The 18,677-nt window shown below is 47.1% G+C and overlaps 1 protein-coding gene across 1 annotated transcript; it reads right to left on the minus strand.

Moving 5' to 3' along the window:
• Positions 1–4,463: 4,463 nt before the first annotated feature.
• Positions 4,464–16,638, minus strand: C13H1orf115 (chromosome 13 C1orf115 homolog). The gene is made up of 2 exons (XM_043485799.1): positions 16,220–16,638; positions 4,464–6,914 (listed from the first exon to the last, which is right to left on the minus strand). Exons 1-2 carry the CDS (start codon positions 16,514–16,516, stop codon positions 6,795–6,797), a joined length of 417 nt encoding a protein of 138 aa, XP_043341734.1. The 5' UTR covers positions 16,517–16,638; the 3' UTR covers positions 4,464–6,794.
• Between the last annotated feature and the right edge of the window lie 2,039 nt (positions 16,639–18,677).

The raw sequence follows: 18,677 nt of genomic DNA on the forward strand, positions 1-18,677 counted from the left end.
TTGGATGTAATTCCGTTTAAAGCATCACTCTTCCTCATGGTTGCTGGTGGTAACAGGAGCCTGAGAGGAAAGGAAACGAGAGGCCGCTGAAACTGGCAAAAAAAAGGGAAGCTGTGGGTCCTGGTTTTAGAGCAGAATTCCCTACCTTCTCTGAGCTTCAGTTTCATTATCCATAAAGTTCAGATAATAATAATAGCTATCATGTTGATTTTGTTAATGAGAAGGAGATGAAATGGAGAATTAAATGGATGTCATGAAGCCATGGGCTTCTCGGGTGGCTCAGTGGTAAAGAATCCACCTGTCAATGCAGGAGGCGCATTTTCAATCCCTGGGTTGGGAAGATCCCCTGGAGGAGGAAATGGCAACCCACTCCAGTATTCTTGCCTGGAGAATCCCCACGGACAGAGGAGCCTGGTGGGCTACAGTTCTTGGAGTCACAGAGTTGGACGTGACTTGGTGACTAAACAATAATAACATGAAGCCACCCAGCACAATACCTTATTGACTGAAAGAAAAATGCAAAAAGCAGAAGTTATGAGTTAAGTTTTATTCATGGATCTTACTGAGGACTATGACCCAGGAGACAGCTTTTCAGCAAGCACTGAGGAACTGCTCTGAAGAGGTGTATGGTCACGCCACTCAAGAGGGCTTTTCTCATGCTCTCTGTACATCACACCCCTGCCACCCCACCTTCTGCTGGACCAAGGCCTGCTTCACCTACAGCCTACTCACATGACTGAGCTTCCTACATACTTGTCTCAGGCCCCAGGTAATGATTGTTCCCAATCACTTATGAAAGGGGCAGTGAAGGGCATGCTCCCTTGCAGATTTCCCTGGTAACCATGGTGCCATGCTGACCTAACTCCCCCTGTAACTGCTAACCTTCCTCTGCCCATGAGAGCAAAGGGTGTCATGACAGGACCTTGCTTCAGACATTCCCCCAGCCTTCAAACCATTGACATCTCTGTCACTGACTCCGGGCTCAGTCTTTGATCTCAGGGCAGCCCACCAAGAGGTCAGGGAGGTGGCAGGAACATTATACTGGGTTTCCTTGCTATCTGGAGTGATCCCATACCACAAGTGAGCTAACCACCTGGAGATAAAGTATAAACCTTAGAACTCCTCATTCTCCTGTTGCTATTGATGTACGTAATTAAAATTCCAAGTTAAAAGACACAAATGTATGCTGTTTTCTTTTTGCTGGGGAAAACATGCAATCAAGCATAAAAATATGATTGATAATCACAAAGATCAGATGTTTCAAGTTAATGGTTTTAGCGCTTTTCTATGCATGAGAAGATGGGAGAATCTCAGGTCATTGAAATTTTTCCTTAGATATGCATGTTAACTGTTGAAGCCAGTATATCTAAAGCATGGGCTGCTTCCTGCTTTTCTCCATCCTGAACTCCCCTCAGGGGCAGTGCACTATAGGTGGGCATCTGCAGTGGTTGGTGGCTTAATCCTTGCAGGACTGGAATGACAGGCGACAATTTTTTCTTTACAGCCTAGTATCTAGTACGTGTTTGCTGCATCTTGGTTCCCCTCTCTGATCCTACTGACAACAAAGCCATGACCGGGGGAGTAGGTAGCATGGAGTCCAACCACAGGAGGAGCTCACTGATTTACTGAAATGAAAATGAAGAAAGATAAATTCAAGTCTGATTTTGTTTGGAAAAACAATGGTGGTGACGAAAAGTGCATAAATCATCTATGCCCTTTTCTCTTCAATGCCAAAGACCTCAAAATACACAAACCATTGCCCACAATATAAAATGTCTCTGCTTCCTAGCTCCTTGCCTGTGGGTGTGATAATCCCTAACTTGTGCATGCTTGCTCAGTTGCTAGGTCATGTCTGACTCTTGTGACTCCAGAGACTATAGCCTGCCAGGTTCCTCTGTCATGGAATTTTCGTGGCAAGAATACTGCAGCAGATTGCCATTTCCTACTCCAGGGGATCTTTTCGACCTGGGGATCAAACCCACATCTCCTGTGTCTCCTGCATTGGCAGGCAGATTCTTTACCACTGAGCCACCTGGAAAGCCAAATACCTGACTCAAGACTCTTTAAATGATTAATGAAGTTGAACAAGTAAAGGGTTTTTCTGATGGATGGGACTTTCTGGGGAAAGGACGGAAGGAAAAGAAAGGTTATACCACCACCACGTTCTACTTCTGCAGCAATTCTAAACATCTTCCATAGGAACCCAAACAAAAACGATACAAGTGATCTCCCCTTCACTTTCAGTGAGGAAAGCTAGTCTGCATGGAAGTGGTTCACTCTGGAATTACAGGACAAGCAAGGGAAGAAAGCGTGCCCTCTCAGCTTTGTGTCTGTCAGCACGTTTGCCCTGATTCTTCCACCTGCTTTGAACCAGATACATTTATTTAGAGCCTTGTCAACAGATGCTGCAGAAGGAATCACCTGAGAAACACCTTTAAAAAAAAAGCAAAGCCAGTGCTTGAAGGCGCTGAGTTTCTGGTCCTAATGCCTGACTCTAGATGGACCTGCAGGGTGCATGGTCCCAGGCACCCCTGGGGGGTTGGGCAGGCAAGCTCTGCTTTTACCTCCAGGCCTCTTCCCTTGGCCTGTGCTCCTGTGTGGCTTATGTGCCCGCTGGGTTCCAGCACAGCACATTCTAGAAATTCTGAAGAGACCTTCTTTCTCTTTGGCTATGATGGAGTGGCTTGGCTCGAAAACAACTTTGCTTCTTAAAAACAATATCCCGTGTATTATTTTTTTGTAGTTTGCTTTTATTTTTTAAACTTATTTTTAATTGGAGGATAATTTTGATGTACAATATTGTCTTGCTTACCGCAGTGTGAATCAACCATAATATACAGATGTCCCTTACCTCTTGAACCTCCCCCCGCCACCTCCCACCCCATCCCTCCCCTTTAGGTTGTCACAGAGCGCTGGACTGAGCTCCCTATGTTATACAGTGACTTCCCATTAGCTATCTATTTTACGCGTGATAATGTATATGTTTCAATGCTACTCTCTCAATTCGATCCACCCTCTCCTTCCCCTGCTGTGTCCAAAGTCCATTCTCTATATCTAAGTCTCCATTCTTGCCCAGTAAATAGGTTTATCAGCACCATTTTTCCAGATTCCATACAGAAGAGTTAATACACAAAATTTGTTTTTCTCTTTCTGACTTCACTCTGTATAACAGGCTCTAGGTTCATTGACCTCATTAGAACTGACTCAGATGTGTTCCTTTTTATGTCTGAATAATACTCCATTGTATATATGTACCGCAACTTTGTCTGTTCATCTGTTGATGGACATCTAGGTTGCTTTCATGCCCTAGCTATTGTAAACAGTGCTGCTATGAACCTTGGGAGACATATGTGTTTTTCAATTATGATTTTCTCAAGCTATATGCCCAGTAGTGGGATTGTTGGGCCATGCATTATTAATTTTTCCCCATTTCCACTGTGAGTGGTCAGGGAGTTTGAGCTTTTCTTATTTAGGAGCTGCAAGAGACACTGGCTTGACTCCCTGGGTTGGGAAGACCCCCTGGAGGAGGGCATGGCATTATAAAATAAGTTTACAGGAACATCTATAACCATTTCACAACATTTTGGGGGATGCTGGCATCACAAAGTTAAATTCAGTTCATCTCTGCTCTTGCAGCGGGGTGGGGGAGGCATGACAGGTGCAAAACCTGTCAGAGTGGCTGCCTGCATCTAAAATTGCACTGATGGCTTCCCAGCCCCACAACCGCCTTCTGCTGAGGGCATTGCATGCCCAGGAGGAAAACTGGTGGATGCACAGGGAAGTGGGAGTTCAAGTCCTGCTTCAGGGCGCTTCTTGGTCACGGAAACCAGCGGGAGCTTCTCTGACAAAGCCCAGGTGCTGGGCAGGGGGCCAGTACGGGTGAGTCCAAGGCGACGGAAGACCTCGGGGATCTGGCTTCTGCTTTGTCCTAAGCCTCAAAGTGGGTTGACACGCGTGGCCCCTACCCTGCCTGGATGGGTAATGACAGCTCATCCAGACGCTCCGGTAGGGCTGAGTGAGTGTGCATGCTTCCTGGGCTCATCAAGCACTGGCACCTGACTGACCCCAGGTCCCATCTTGGAGCCCACTGGCCCATGCCACCTGCAGCTGTCCCTGGCGCCAGCATCTCCCAGTTCAGCCACAGCAGTGGCTGCTTCAGAGTCTTCTAGACCGTGGTAGAAAATGCAGATTCCTGGCCCCACTCTAGACTCCCTAAATCCAAACCGGAGGTTCTGGAAATCTTCATTTTTAACAAATGCATGAGCTGAGGCTCCTACACAGACACCACCTCTTCTACTGAGCTTCTGGGGAACTCACCCCCCCGTCTCACCTCGTGTCCAGGGAGTCAGGGTCCCTACCCCTCCCCTTGGTCTTGGGGAGAAGCCACGGGCTCCTGCCAGGGGCCCCAGGGAGGTGTCCCTCACTCTCCGGGGTGGAGGAGAAAAACCTCACACACAGAAACATTAGACAAATCAGGTCTTTTATTTACAGACTATGACGAGAAAAGCATACAAAAGAAGCCTCTTGGTCAATTATGTAAAGAGAAAGCTCTAAAATTCAATTTTCAGTAGAATGTGGATGCTGACATTAAAAAACAAAAAGCTGAAGCGAAAGAAAAGGCAGAAAGGTACGCTGCAGCATGGGTATCCTGTCTCGGAGGAAATGACAACTCAGCTGAGTGACTGTTGAGAGTGGTTCATCTTCTGTGCACAGACCTTCACAGGGATGGCCCTGGGAAGTTTCGACTTTTGAAATTTCTGGGTTAATTCTTAACCAGAATTCCAAAACGTCGGGGCCAAATGTATTTGGCCTTACTGTGTCTCTAACTTGGGGCTGGGGTGGGAGGTTCGCTCTTGGATGGGCCTTGGCCACTCTTGTCCCTCCCAGGTCACACTCGAGGTCCCCCGAGAAACTCAACAGGGTTCTCTGGGACAAGTCAGCAGCGCTGGGCCACCAGGAAGGCGTGCTCCCAACCCACACAGGCTCCTTCCCGCCATCTGCCTTTCCTGTGATCAGCAGTCCTGACTCTCTTTCCCACTAAACGAAGCTGTGCTTTTCTTTCCACTGATGTCTCCTTCTCCATGACTCCCAGTGTGGCCAGGCATGCTATAATTATCTTACGTGTGTGAAAATGTGCCATTGGCGCTTACACAGAGCCATTTCTAGTCTCTTCTCTGCACAAATATGAATGATGCAGGAGTTAGCTCCCAGCTCATCTTCAATGATGAGCCTCCAGGACGTGAAGCAGAATCTAGCTTCACAGCTACAACGCTCTCCCCTCCACTCATTCCTTTCTGTCCATCTGTCTGTCTGTCTTCCAACCTTCTCCACTTCCTGGTGCCACCTGGCTGGGTTTGACGGGTGAAGCGTGGACACTGAGCCTTCATTCCCCGGGAAAACTTCACGGGGCAACAAGTAGGTGTTGTCACCAAGCCTGCAGACTGGTTCGTAATAACTATTTCAAACTGGAAATTATTATTCTGGAAACCAGGTCCAAACAGGGGCCTGTGGTGGGGGTTGGCAGTGGGCACCTCCCTATCCGATGACTCAGTAGCAGTCCACAGATCATCCTCCAGGTCGAGGACTCTCACCCACCCCAGCTTTTTGAATCCAGCTGAGATGATGTCAAATTGGGCAACACAGGAGAGGAAAGGCTACTCCAAGGGCAGCCAATGTGAGCTCACGGGCCTCAGAGGGTCTGGAAGCATCAGCATGGTACCTCTGACCACCTAGCCTCCCCTCGCCCACATCCAGAGCCTAAGACTTTCCAACACTGATAACCCAGACCTGGTCCCAGTGCTTCCACTTCTCTCGTCCAGCATCCTTCTTCTGCTTCCTTCATACCTCCTCCTACTTTCTGGTTCCTTTTCTAAATCATACACTTTCCTTTCCAGCTGTTTCTCTCCCAAGACAGAGCACCTGCTGTCGGTTTGATGCCAAGGATGACGGGGCTGATAGTACCTTGTAGCTGGGTCAGGAAGCCCATGACCTCAGCTGGCTATCTGCCTGCAGGCGGGTCTGGCCAGCCCCACATGTGGCCGGGCCAGAATGGGCTGGACTGGGCCCGGCAGTGCTTAGGAGCCCTCCCTCCCTCAAACAACCTGCACTTGAACTTGCTGATCCTCCTTCCCTCATCACCACCTGCACATTCATGTCAGAGAAGGTGAAAGTGACAAGCCTTCATCTACTTGAAACAGTCATGACACAGTGTCAACATGGTTTTCAAAGCATCGGAGCCTTCAAAGAGATTTTTCTTTCTTCCTTCTTCTCAAGCCTGTAATTAAACTTCTGGTGGCAAAGGAGTGCAGAAAGGAGATGGGGGGAATGACTTTAGGAATAAACAGTTCCTTGGGTGCTCTCAGAACCGAGGCAGCCAGGGGCTGGGAGCTCTGTCTGCCTGAGAACTTTCCAGAATTGAACAAATTGGCTCACTTCAAATCAAAATCCCCCACCCCCCACCCCACCCCTAATCACCACTCTGCTGCCCACCCAGAGCACTTGCCAAGTATTTGCCTCTCAGCCACCCCCTGCAGCTCTGGGTTTGCTAATCCCAAACCTGACCTCAGCCTAATTCTCTGCAGGATTGTCCACCAGGGCCACCTGTGTCCGAGAGATGTGGAAGCTCAGCAGGTGGATGGGGATGACTCATCCATAACATTCATCTGATTCAACCAAGACAGTTTTTTCTCTTCTGAGTATTTTGTGGGTTCAAGTCTGAAATGCTCCTGGGTTCGCACTGTTCCCAGAACAGAGGCTTCCGATTATTTTTGCAGGGTCCGCCCAGGCAGCTCCCACTAGCGGACGAACGACACCACGCTGGTGGCCACGCCGAACGGGGCGGAGTAGGCAGCGGCAAATCCCTGCAGGCCAATCACGATGTAGCGGCATCCTTTGGTGATAAACTTCCCAACGTTCTATTTTTAGGAACAGAGGAGAAAAGCAAAGGGTGAGATGAGGCAACTTTGTAATCTTTCATGCACAACGGTGCCATACATACAGAGTCATCTTGCCTCACTTTCCCAGGGCAAACGAGCAAGTCAGCAATTTCCCACCTCTCTGCCACCCCACATGGAAGCCCATCAGAACACACATTAGCACCTTGTCAAGGGCTTTCCAGCCCCACAAGTTTCCAGATAATTCAAAGATCTTGGAGACAGCCGTGAAGCTGCTAGTTCTAGAACCAAACCAGGGGACTTCCCTGGTGGTCCAGTGGCTGAGACTCCATCCTCCCAATGCTGGAGGCCTGGGTTCAATCCCTGGTCAGGGAACTAGGTCCCACACGTCACAACAAATACCTGGCACAGCCAAATAAATATTTTAAAAAATTTAAACCAAACCAATAGTGTTGTATTATTCAAAACAAAGCCCACTCTCCTCTGTCCAAGTGAAGTCACTAGATCGGAGGAGGGCTGGGTCAAGTTTTCCTTCACTCATCTGACCTGAAAGTCCACCCAGTCCTCCCTCTAACCCCAGGACACGCCCCACCTGACCCACATTTTAGGTCTTTAAAGTCTCCCACAGCTCTGTCATTGTTGCGCCCGTGGTTTGGAGTTCCTAATACAATTCTACACTCTTTAAAGGTAAGGACTGGGCCTTCCTTTCTTGGTATCCATTCTTCATCCTCCTTGTCTTCAAGGCTTGGGGCTGGTCAGAGGGCATCCCAGGGATTCAAGTGGAGTCGCAAGAGAGAAATGAAGACCACCACCACAGACTAACACTGACTGTGCTGTTGCCCCTCCCCGCTTCTCCTGCCACCCCCAACTTATGTCTCCATGACAACAGCATGGAGACCTGGTAGGTGACCTGGACATCATCACACATCTTGTCTCTCCGTCCTCAGTGTTTCCAGCTCCAATGACGACTTAAAATCCCTGATGACAACTGCAAGCTTCACTTTGACACCAACACTGCCTGACCAGCCTGGTCTGTCGGTCCAGTAGGCTGCCTGTCTCTCTCTCCCAGGTGGGATTTCTTACTGCTTCCTTTCTCCACAAGCCCCCAGTGCACACAAACACACACTGTGTCCATACCCTATTAGATGACCCCACTTTACCTCTCACTGAAAGGCTCAGAAGTCACTGGGGAACCCAGTCATCCTCTACCACTGTCTACACCTGCCCTGACTTCTCCTCCCGCCTTGCCGTGTCCCAGTGGGAAAAAGTACCCCTGAGGCCATTCCCTTGACACTTGCTGTTGGCACACTCTTCCCCCTTCCCTCAGCTTTCCCTTCTCCAACATCATCACCCTCTTCCTCCCCACTGGATCATCCCCCTTAGCTTACACACATGCTCAGCTGTCCCCTTGACTCCACGGCCTTCTCTAGGTCCTGCCCGGGTCACGCCAAACCAATGGAAAGAGTCATCTGCACACACTGCCTCCATGTGCCCCCCTCTTATTCCTTCCTCCTCTACTCTGACCCATCCAGGACGGCTTGGTCATCTCCATCTGCCACTGCCATGTGGCCTGAGCCAATGAGCACCTTTCTGTCTTCCCCCGACTCTTGCCCACTTTGGATACTTCATGAAACAGTCATTGTGATTTTTCCCTTACCTCACATAAAGCGTTCTTCAGCTCTCTTTTCTATTTTTAAAAATTTTTAAAATTGAAGTATAGTTGATTTACAGTGTTTCAGATATCCAGCAAGGTGATTCAGTTCTATATATAAATAGATATATGTGTGTGCCCTGCTTAGTCACTCAGTTGTGTCCAACTCTTTGCGACCCTCTGGACTGTAGCTGGCCAGGCTCCTCTGTCCATGGGGATTGTCCAGGCCATATATATATATACACACACACACATATGTATACATATATACGTATACATAAAACAGAATCATTTGCTGTATGTCTGAAACACTGTAAAAAAGATATATATATCTATCTATCCATCTATATAGATAGATATAGTCTTTTTCAGATTTTTTTCCATTATAGGTCATTATAAGATATTGAATATGGTTCCCTGTGTTATAGGGTAGGTTGTTGTTGTTTATCTATTTTATGTACAGTAGTGTATATGCTAATTCAAAATTTCTAACTTATCCCTCCTCCTCCCTTGGTAACCATAAGCTTGTTTTCTATGCCTGTGAATTTATTTCTGTTTTGTAAATAAGTTCATTTGTTATCTTTTTTTTTTTAGTTTCCACATACGAAAGTGAAAGTCACTCTGCCTTGTCGGACTCTTTTCAGGCCAGAATACTGGAGTGGGCAGCCTTTCCCTTCTCCAGGGGATCTTCCCAACCCAGGGATCGAACCCAGGTCTCCTGAATTGCAGGCAGATTCTTTACCAGCTGAGCCACAAGGGAAGCCCCACATATAGGTGGCATCATATGATATTTGTCTCTGACTTATTTCACTTAGTATGATAATCTCTAGGTCCACACGTGTTGCTGCAAATGGCATTAGTTTGTTCTTTTTTTATGGCCCTCCTCAGGTTTCTTCATGGGATTATTCTTTCAACCAAACTTTAAAAATGTTATTCTTCAGTACTGTTCCTTATTTTTTATTTTAAAACATGTTTTGGCCTAGAATTTCTCCACAGGCGGTGTCATCCATTTCCATTGACTTTGAGTATTTCCTGTATAAATTCCAAATTTATATCTTTGGCTCCTACTCAAATATTTACCTCTCTACTTGAGGTCTCTACTTTTTGAGGCCTCCTGATTCCTCTGGCAAACACTCTTCCTTGCTGCAACAAATAGGCAAATCTAACTTGGACTGGCTACTCATATGTTCCTAGAGGCCTTTGGTTATTAGGCTTCAACAAGAAGGAAGCATCAAGGAGTTGAGTTTATTTGTGATTATACAGCTGGTAAGAGGCAGAGCTGAACTTCAATCCCAAAGAAATCTCATCTCAGGGTCTGTGTCCTTCACCCCCACATACACTTCCCTTCTTTCAGGAAGGCAGATGTAACCTTGCGGTTGCTTGTAGCCTGGGCTTAAAGTCCACCCCATCACTTACTTAACCTTCCTTGGCCTCAGTGTCTTCACCTATAAAATGGGAATATTTGGTAACCACCTCACTGGGTAAAGAAGATTAAACGGGTTTATGCAAGGAAAGTACTTAGAACAGTTGTTGCTTACTTGCTAAGCTGTGTCTGACTCTCTTGAGACCCCCATGGACTGCAGCCCACCAGGCTCCTCTGTCCATGCGATTTCCCAGACAAGAATACTGAAGTGGGTAGCCATTTCCTTCTCCAGCGGATTTTCCCAACCCAGGGATTGAATCCTTGTCTTTTGCATTGGCAGGCGGGTTCTTTACGAGCGAAGCCCACTAGAACAGTGCCTGGCACCAAATCAGGCAGGACAAATGCCCCCAAAGATCAGCTAGTTTTATTGGGAAATAACCTCTGCCTCTTTTTACTTTATAGTAGTTTAGGTTTGTGGTAGTAATTTTAAAATCTAAGATATTTCGTTATCTGTTCAGGGAAGTTTCTTAAGACTGTACTTTCCAAAAAAAAAAAGATTGTACTTTCCTATGATTTCTGGCTTATTTTGGCTTTCATCGGCCTCGGGATAACAGAAGGAGGTCCTGCTCAATGCTGTATGCCCAGCACCCAGAAAGGGCCTGGGTATTTCCTTTGCTTGCTCTCAGGCCAAAGGAGGAATTCTGGGAGATGACGGTAATTTTGATGGCTTCTTTAGACACTGATTCCTGGGACACTGTGTCATCAACTTCTCAATGGGACATTAGGGTGTATGTCAGGGGTAGGGAGGTGATGCTGCTAAAAGATACATCTCTACAAATGTGTGATAAGATTCAGTGGGAGAATTTTACTTACCTGTTTGAAATAACAACAAAAACTGTCCTCTAACAGTCCAGAGCACCCTTTAGAAGCAAAGCCCCTAGAATCATGGACAGCCTACATTAAACTTGACATTATGGGTATTTGTACATCCACTTCCTTCTGCCTGCTATTTTTAAAAAACTGCTTGTCACTTCATCTTTGCCAATGAGAAAAAGATGTTACTAAAATAGCTCATTAGCTAGAACATAGTCAAAACACAGAACTTGAGAAATGTGATGCAAAGAAATGCAAAATATTACCATCGACCAATTCAGTGTCACTGGATGGAGCAGATTTTGCAATCTTTGGTCCAAGTAGAGCTTTTTTAAACCAAATGATCTTTCAGAAGGGCAGAGGGGCCTGGAGGAATCATAGGACAGTGTGGAGGGTTGGATAATGCCTTCTTCAGGATAATGCCTGAGTCCTAATGCCCAGAATTTGTGTATAGGCCACCTCATTTGGCAAAAGGGACTTTGCAGACGTCAATTAATGAAGGATCTTGAATTGGAGGGACTACCATGGATTATGGATTATCTTGGGGAGCCCGATCATTATAAGGATTCTTATATCTTTATTAATAAAAGGATCCAAATAAGAACAGCCAGTCTTATAAAAGTGATTCTGGAGGACTCAGAGAGAAGGCACTCTAGTGACAGAAGCAGAAGGACAGAGAGAAAGAGGTCTGCAGATGCCATGCCAGTGGCCTTGAAGGTGGAGTGGGGTGGCGGGGAGGGGGTGCACCTTTAGAAACTGAAAAGAACAAAGAAACGGTTTTCCCCTGGAGTCTCCTGAAGGAATCAGCCTGCCGACGGTAGCTCAGAAAGGCCGATTTTGGACTTCTGGTCTCCAGGACTGTAGGAGAGCAAGTTTGTGTCGTCTTAAATCACTGTATTTGTGGTACTCTGTTACGGGAAATCTAATACAGGGAATGTGACTTTTCTAGGGGCTTCCAGGCATTCAACTAATCCCCAAAGATGTCACGGATTCCCTGCCACCTCCATTTTCCAAAAGGAAACCAGTTCTCAACAAAGGTCCTTTTCCCTGGAATATAAAATCCAGCCTTCACATCCCAGGCACAAAGCTGAGGTGGCTTGTCAGCTAAGTGTCAATCGCTCAGTCGTGTCCAACTCTTTGCGATCCCGTGGACTGACTGTATGTAGCGTCAGGCTCCACTGTCCATGGGATTCTGCAGGCAAGAATACTGGAGTGGGTTGCCATCTCCTTCTCCAGGGAGCTGACTTTTTCCCCCTGAGATACAGCTCATTAAACAAAATCAGAAAAGAACCAGTCGTACGGGGCCTCTCCTCCATCTCTTAGAAAACAGCCAACAACAGTCACAGAACCGTCATCACGTTCCAGGTGCATTCTAAGACCTCTGCGTGGATGAACTCATTCACTCCTTACCACAGCCCATGTGACAGAAGAGGAAACCAAGGCAGAAGGAGAGCAGGGCCCAAGGTCACACAACCAGCAGGAGGCGGGGCACAGCTTGTACCTGGCAGTCCGGCTCAAAGGCCCATGTCCTAACCCCCTACTTAGATGCGGGGACAAGACCCTCTTGAGCTCAAGGTCATTCCACACCCTGTGTTTTCCCCTTCCAACTCCCTGCAAGCAGCCCGATTAACAAAATTTAGTAACTTTCTTTACCCAGACCTCTCCCTGTGGCTCTCAGAGGTGCCTGGGCAAGGTGACCTCCTATTTGAACCTAAGTTTGGGGTTTGGTGCCCTTACCCCCCTCCTGCCTCCATCCTAACTGCTTCCGCACAGGCAGAGGCCAGGGAGGGTCCTGATGCCCAGCTTGGCTTCTCTCAAGCTGTGCGGCCTTGAACAACGAGCTGAACTTCCTGAAACTCCAGTTTCCTTCACTGCATAATGGGAGTCTGTGGGCTTTCCAAGGTCGTTAAGAAGAGTCAGAGCCATGGCACGTTGTGTGCGCCACGGAGCACCGGGCAGACAGTAAGAGCAGAGAAGTACTTCCGCCTCCCACACTCAGAAAACAGGCACTTTCCCAGCAACCCAGGCTCCATCTGAATATTCTGTTACTTCGAAATCAACTGGGGCCCCTGACCACCAAGAGTCCCAGGCACCCAGCCTTCGGAGCCCAGAGCTTCCTGCCAGAGGCTGGACCCAGAACAGCCCTGGGGTGACCCTACTCGGGGCCACGGGTTAGCAGAGGGTGGGGGTGCCTATCCTAGGACAGTTCACAAAAGCCAAACAAACACCTTTCTGTACATAGAAGCAGGGGGCCTTCCTTGGCGGTCCAGTGGTTAAGAATCTGCCTTGCAATGCAGGGGACATCGGTTTGATCCCCAGTCCAGGAAGATAACACATGCCGCAGGGCAATAAGCCGGTACACCACAACTGCTGAAGCCCAACTGCCTTAGAGCCCATGCTCTGCAACAAGAGAAGTCACTGCAGTGAGAAGGCTTCAGACCATGACTAGAGAGCAGTTCCTTCTCGCCAAGTCTAGAGAGAAGCCTGAGCACAGCAACAAAGATCCATCACAGCCAATAACAAATACTTTTTTTTTTTTTTTCAAAAAAGAGAAGCAGGAAAGCACCTGGATAAGTGCCTAAAAGATAGAAAGGAACTTTCTTCGCCCTTCCATGGAGCTATCTGCAGGTCACTTCTTACTCCCCTGACCCAAGTGAGATAAAATTTTGCCTGGTGTACCTCCCTACATTTCTAGCTGAGCCTTGGCTAGTCTCATGGATTTTCAACAAAGAGTGGTGGCTCATTTGCACCCTGGGAGTTGAGGGGCAGAAAGGGCATATCTACCTCTAACATGACAGCGTCCTCACCTGGCTTCCTGGTCTATTGAACCAGCGTGTGACCCTGCAGAGCTGTCACTGCCTCGCTTCTGCTAGCACTCTGCCATGTACCCCATCCTTTTTCTATCTGGTGGAATTCTTTCTTGGTTTTTTTTTGTTTTTTGTTTTTTTTTAGGTGAGGTGAAATTCACATAATGTAAAAGTTGACCATTGTCAAGTGAACAACTCAGTGGCATTGAGCACATTCACAACAGTACACAACCACCACTTCTATCTACTTCTAAATATTTTCATCATCCCCAAAGGCAAACCCATACACATTAAGCAAGCAGTCGCTCTGCATTTCTCCTTCCCTCCAGTCCCTGGCAAGCAACCATCTGCCTTCTGTCTCTCTGGATTTACCTATTCTGGATATTTTATACAAATGGAATCATATACATGATATGTGACCTTGGGTGTCTGGCTGCTTTCAACTAGCACCGTGTTTTATCCATGTACTTGATTCCTTTTTATGGCTGAATAATATTTCACTGTGTATGTGTACTACATGTTGTTTATCCACTTATCAGTTGATGGACATTTCAGTAGTTGCCACTCTTCAGCTATTGTGATGTGAACATGTATACATATATATCGCTTTGAGTACCTATTTTCAGTGCTTTTGGAATTACTGTAAGTACCATTGCGTATGGTGCGTGTGTGTGTTCATGAGTGTATGAGTGCTCAGTTGTGTTCAACTCTTTGTAACTCCATGGACTTGTAGCCTGCCTGCTGCCTCTGTCCATGGAATTTTCCAGGCAAGCACACTGGAGCAGGTTGCCATTTCCTCCTCCAGGGGATCTTCCCGACTCAGGGATCGAACCCAAGTCTCCTTCATCTCTTGCACTGGCAGGCAGATTCTTTAGCACAGTGCTACCTATATATATACATATATATATATACACACACACACATACTCTTTTTCAGATCCTTTTCCATTATAGGTCATTACAAGATATTGAATATAGTTCCCTGTGCTATACAGTAGGTCCTTGTGTATTTATACAGTAGCCATATGTGAGTTCTGTGTTTAATTTTTTGAGGAAATGCTAAATTGTTTTCCACAGCAGCTGCCCCATTTTACATTTCCACCAGCAACCCACAAGAAATCAAATTTTCCACATCCTCACCAACACTTGCTAGTTTCTGTTGTTTTTTTTTTTCTAATAATAATCACTCTAGTGAATGTGAACTAGTACCTCATCATTAACCTGTGAAGCCCTGACTCATCCTTCTGTGACCAGTTTCCATGTCACCACTAATCTGAGAAACTTGACTTTACAACCTCGTTCCTGAAGATAAAATGCCGAGGCTCTTGCCATGTAGCTCCAGGGCAGTGACCCATAGGCCAGCATCTCCCAGGAAGACTCTGCTAGGGCATGACTACATCATACCCATTTTAGATCTCTAATGCTCAGCACTACGTCTGGCACATCGTTAGAACTCCCAAAGCATCTTCAGCTCAGCCAGCCTCTGAGCTGGGATTCACACATGTATCAGTTCAGCAACGAGGCAAACAATGACTTTTTTGGTGCTCAACTGGTAAAAAAGGAAAAAGGATGATTCATCCTTGCATGACTCTAAGCCTGAAAGTTCCAATTCTATACTTTTTACTAACATACATTTATTAATATACTTTACCACTGCCTGCTTGTTTACTGGTCCCAAAGCTGCTGACACACCTTAAAAGAAGATGACAGAGCTCAGTTGCTAGGTGTGGAGACTGGTCAGTTTCAGGGATGATAAGAGATTGCCGGAGGACACAGATAACTGGAGGGACAGTAATGAGGTGGAGCCCCTGCCCTTTGGCCAAGACAGAGTGAGTTCTCTGATTTTTTTCTGGGTTGTCTTGTCCAACTCCAGGGGCCAGGGGCAGCAGTATCTTTAAGGGTTTCCAGGCAGAAGAACTTGGGAGCAGATTTGTGGCTTTTATCTCTGAGAAAGAAACTGCCGTTGTATCCCATATTCATATTCTCTCTCTGTCACCCCCACCCCCCACCCCCCATGCAAGTGACAGTATGTTTGCAGAGAAACACACAGGGAGAAAAGTAGATTCAACGAGTAGAATACTTAGGGACTGTTGCGCTCCAAGGCCCTGGAAATCACCTTGAGAATATTTAGGGGGAATAACGCCAACAATTCTCAGCTAGTGGGATGTCCTTGAGAGGATGTTGCTGGAAAACAGATAAAGTGGGCTGTAACTCCCTGCTTTCCAACTGGGCCATCTTCTACAAGTCACCGAAACACGCTAATTCTTCAGTGTTCCCATCTGTAAAACAGGGACACTGATTCCTGTCCTCCCGACTACCCCGGGGAGTGGGAAGACACCCCTAGGACAAGAACCACCTGGTAATCGACCCTTGAGAACGTTATTCACCCGCCAGCATGGGGGAAGCCGGGGAGCTGTGCGCAAGGAAACCTCTCGTTTAGTTCCGATCCCTCTCCGCAGTCACCTTCGCCCCACTGCCCAGTTCACGGAGCCGTTTTGGGGCTCCAGGAGGGAATGGCGGGGGCGGGCGCGGGAGCAGGGCAGAGAGGCTGAGAGCGTCCGGCTGTAGGGATCGGACTCCGGCTCTCCGTCGGGATGCCCGACCCAGGGCACTGGGGGCGGCGGAATGCCTACCTTGCCACACTTCTTCAGCTTCTTCCGGTACCTCTTCTTGGGCTTCTCGCTCGGCACCTGCTCCTCCAGCGGCTCGTAGCGCTCTGGGAGGACGGCGAGGTGCACCCTGCGCGCGCCCCGGGACCCCGTTCGCCGGGCGCTCGCCTCGCTCTCCGCCGCCTCCGCCCCGCTCTCCAGATGCTCCAGGATAGCGGCCGCCTCCTCGTCCCCCTCCGTCCGCCCTAGCCCCCGGGCCAGCGGCCCGCAGCGCGGGAGGCTGCCCGCCGCCTTGCTTCGGAGCCTGGCTCCCACCGTCATGATGCCGCGGGCCCTCCGGCTGAGGTCGGGGCGTAAAGACACCAACCTTTGCTCTCAGCCCGCACCTCCAGCCGAGCCGCCCGCCCCTGCCCAGCGCGACTCGGCCCAGCCCAGCCCAGGCCAGGCCAACCCGGACGGGGCGGGAGGACTTGGCGTCGCAGCGCCCCCTGGCCGTGGGGTCCGGGATGGCCGTGGCTCCACCGGGCCTGGCCTGCGGCTGGTCGCCCCAGCAGCCAGGGTCCCAGCCACTGGGTGAGGGATATCTCGAAAGGTCAACGCACAATTAACACGCAAAGCACGTTCAACCGCACTTAAAACGGAAGAAGTGAACTCCAACTACTGAGACTTCCTTTGCCCACGTGCAGACCGGCAGAGATGATGATGATGAAAAAAATGATAGTAATAAAGATCGTGGGCTTCCCGGGTAGCTCAGACGGTAGAGTCCGCCTGCAATGCAGGAGACCTGGGCTCGATCCCTGGGTCGGGAAGATCCCCTGGAGAAGGAAATGGCAACCCACTCCAGTATCCCTGCTTGGGAAATCCCATGGACAGAGGAGCCTGGCGAGTTACAGTTCCATGGGATTGCAAAGAGTCCGACACGACTGAACGATATTCAGTGCTGGTGAGGATATGGTGAAATGATGGTTATAATACAGTATTCAATGGGATGCAAACTAGAGGTAGGCTATTGGAAAGGCAATCAGAAAATATTTATTGAGTTCTGAAAAACAGTTGTAACTTTCCAGGTGTCTATGCTAAGGAAACATTCAGAAACACAAAGCAGTGAGTGGATGGTGTTCATCACAGTCTGACTCCAGTGAAAACGGGAGGCAAACCAACAGGGATGGATAAGTTAATTCTGGTGTGGGCATATGACATCATATGAAGTAATCTTTAAAATCACAATTTTCAAGAATATCACTCTGGTATACCTGCATTCTGAGATTACTGTGCATCTCAATCTGTTTGGGATATTTTACTTTCTTATGTAGGTGAATACCTGTTAATTATTGGAAATTTAGCATTAAATATAAAAACAATGTATTATTTCATTAATATTTTAATACTATCAAAATGTGTGATATGTTTAAGAACTGTTTGGATCTACTGCTTTAAGTATATAAAATAGTCATAATTTAACATAGAATATAAAAAATTAGTTTTGTGATTTCAACTTAAATTGTAAAATCAAATAAATTATTTAGACTTATAAGTTTAACTTGAAAGGAATATAAAAATAAGTTAATTTACTATATTTATGAGTTACATAGTCCTGTACATAGTTGAAGGACTTGAAAAGAAAATCACGTATATTAAGTTTATAAAAGTCACTTAAAATGTTTAAGATAATTAAATAAAGTGAATGATAAAAACCCATTACAGTGACTGTTAAATTTTATTAGGTTTGTAAATGAAATAAAACAGTACAGAAGGTTAAAAGATTATGGGAAACTTGATCTCTGGATTTGTAACTTTGCTAAGGTAACTATCAATTTACAAACAAAACTAGACTCTAATCGTCCCTTTTCTATTTGAAAAATGGACTTCAGGGACCCTCCCACTCCCAACTACATAACAAATGAAGACATAGGTGAAATGTCCGTGGGATGTGTTTTGTTTGTTTCCTATGGGTTTTTTTTTTTTTTTGGCTGTACTGGGTCTCTGCTGCAGTACACGAGCTTCTCATTGCCTCATAGCATGTGGGATCTTCATTCCCAAACCAGAGATCAAACCCACAACCCCTGCATTGGAAAGTGGATTCTTAGCCACTGGACCACTAGGGAAGTCCCCATATGGTGTGTTTTTGTCCAAACAAAATAACTTTCAAATATCACAACAACATTTAGCTTGCCTGTTAAAAGTAAAACACTTGAGCAATTGAAAATTGATCCCCAGATTAAGTCTCTATAATAAGTGAGCAAACAGGACTCAAGGAAGGAGATGTAATCAGAACCCATGTTATGTTGCTCACTATCATCTCTTTAGAAGTTATTCATAGTGCGGTGTGGTTCCCTTGTTTCTACATGACTACTTCATTTGCTCAGTCGTGTCCGACTCTTTGCGACTCCGTGAATCGCAGCACACCAGGCCTCCCTGTCCATCACAAACTCCCAGAGTTTACTCAAACTCAGGCCCATCAAGTTGGTGATGCCATCCAGCC

Source organism: Cervus canadensis, chromosome 13 (genome assembly GCF_019320065.1).
Source record: "Cervus canadensis isolate Bull #8, Minnesota chromosome 13, ASM1932006v1, whole genome shotgun sequence".
Taxonomy (NCBI): Eukaryota; Metazoa; Chordata; class Mammalia; order Artiodactyla; family Cervidae; genus Cervus; species Cervus canadensis.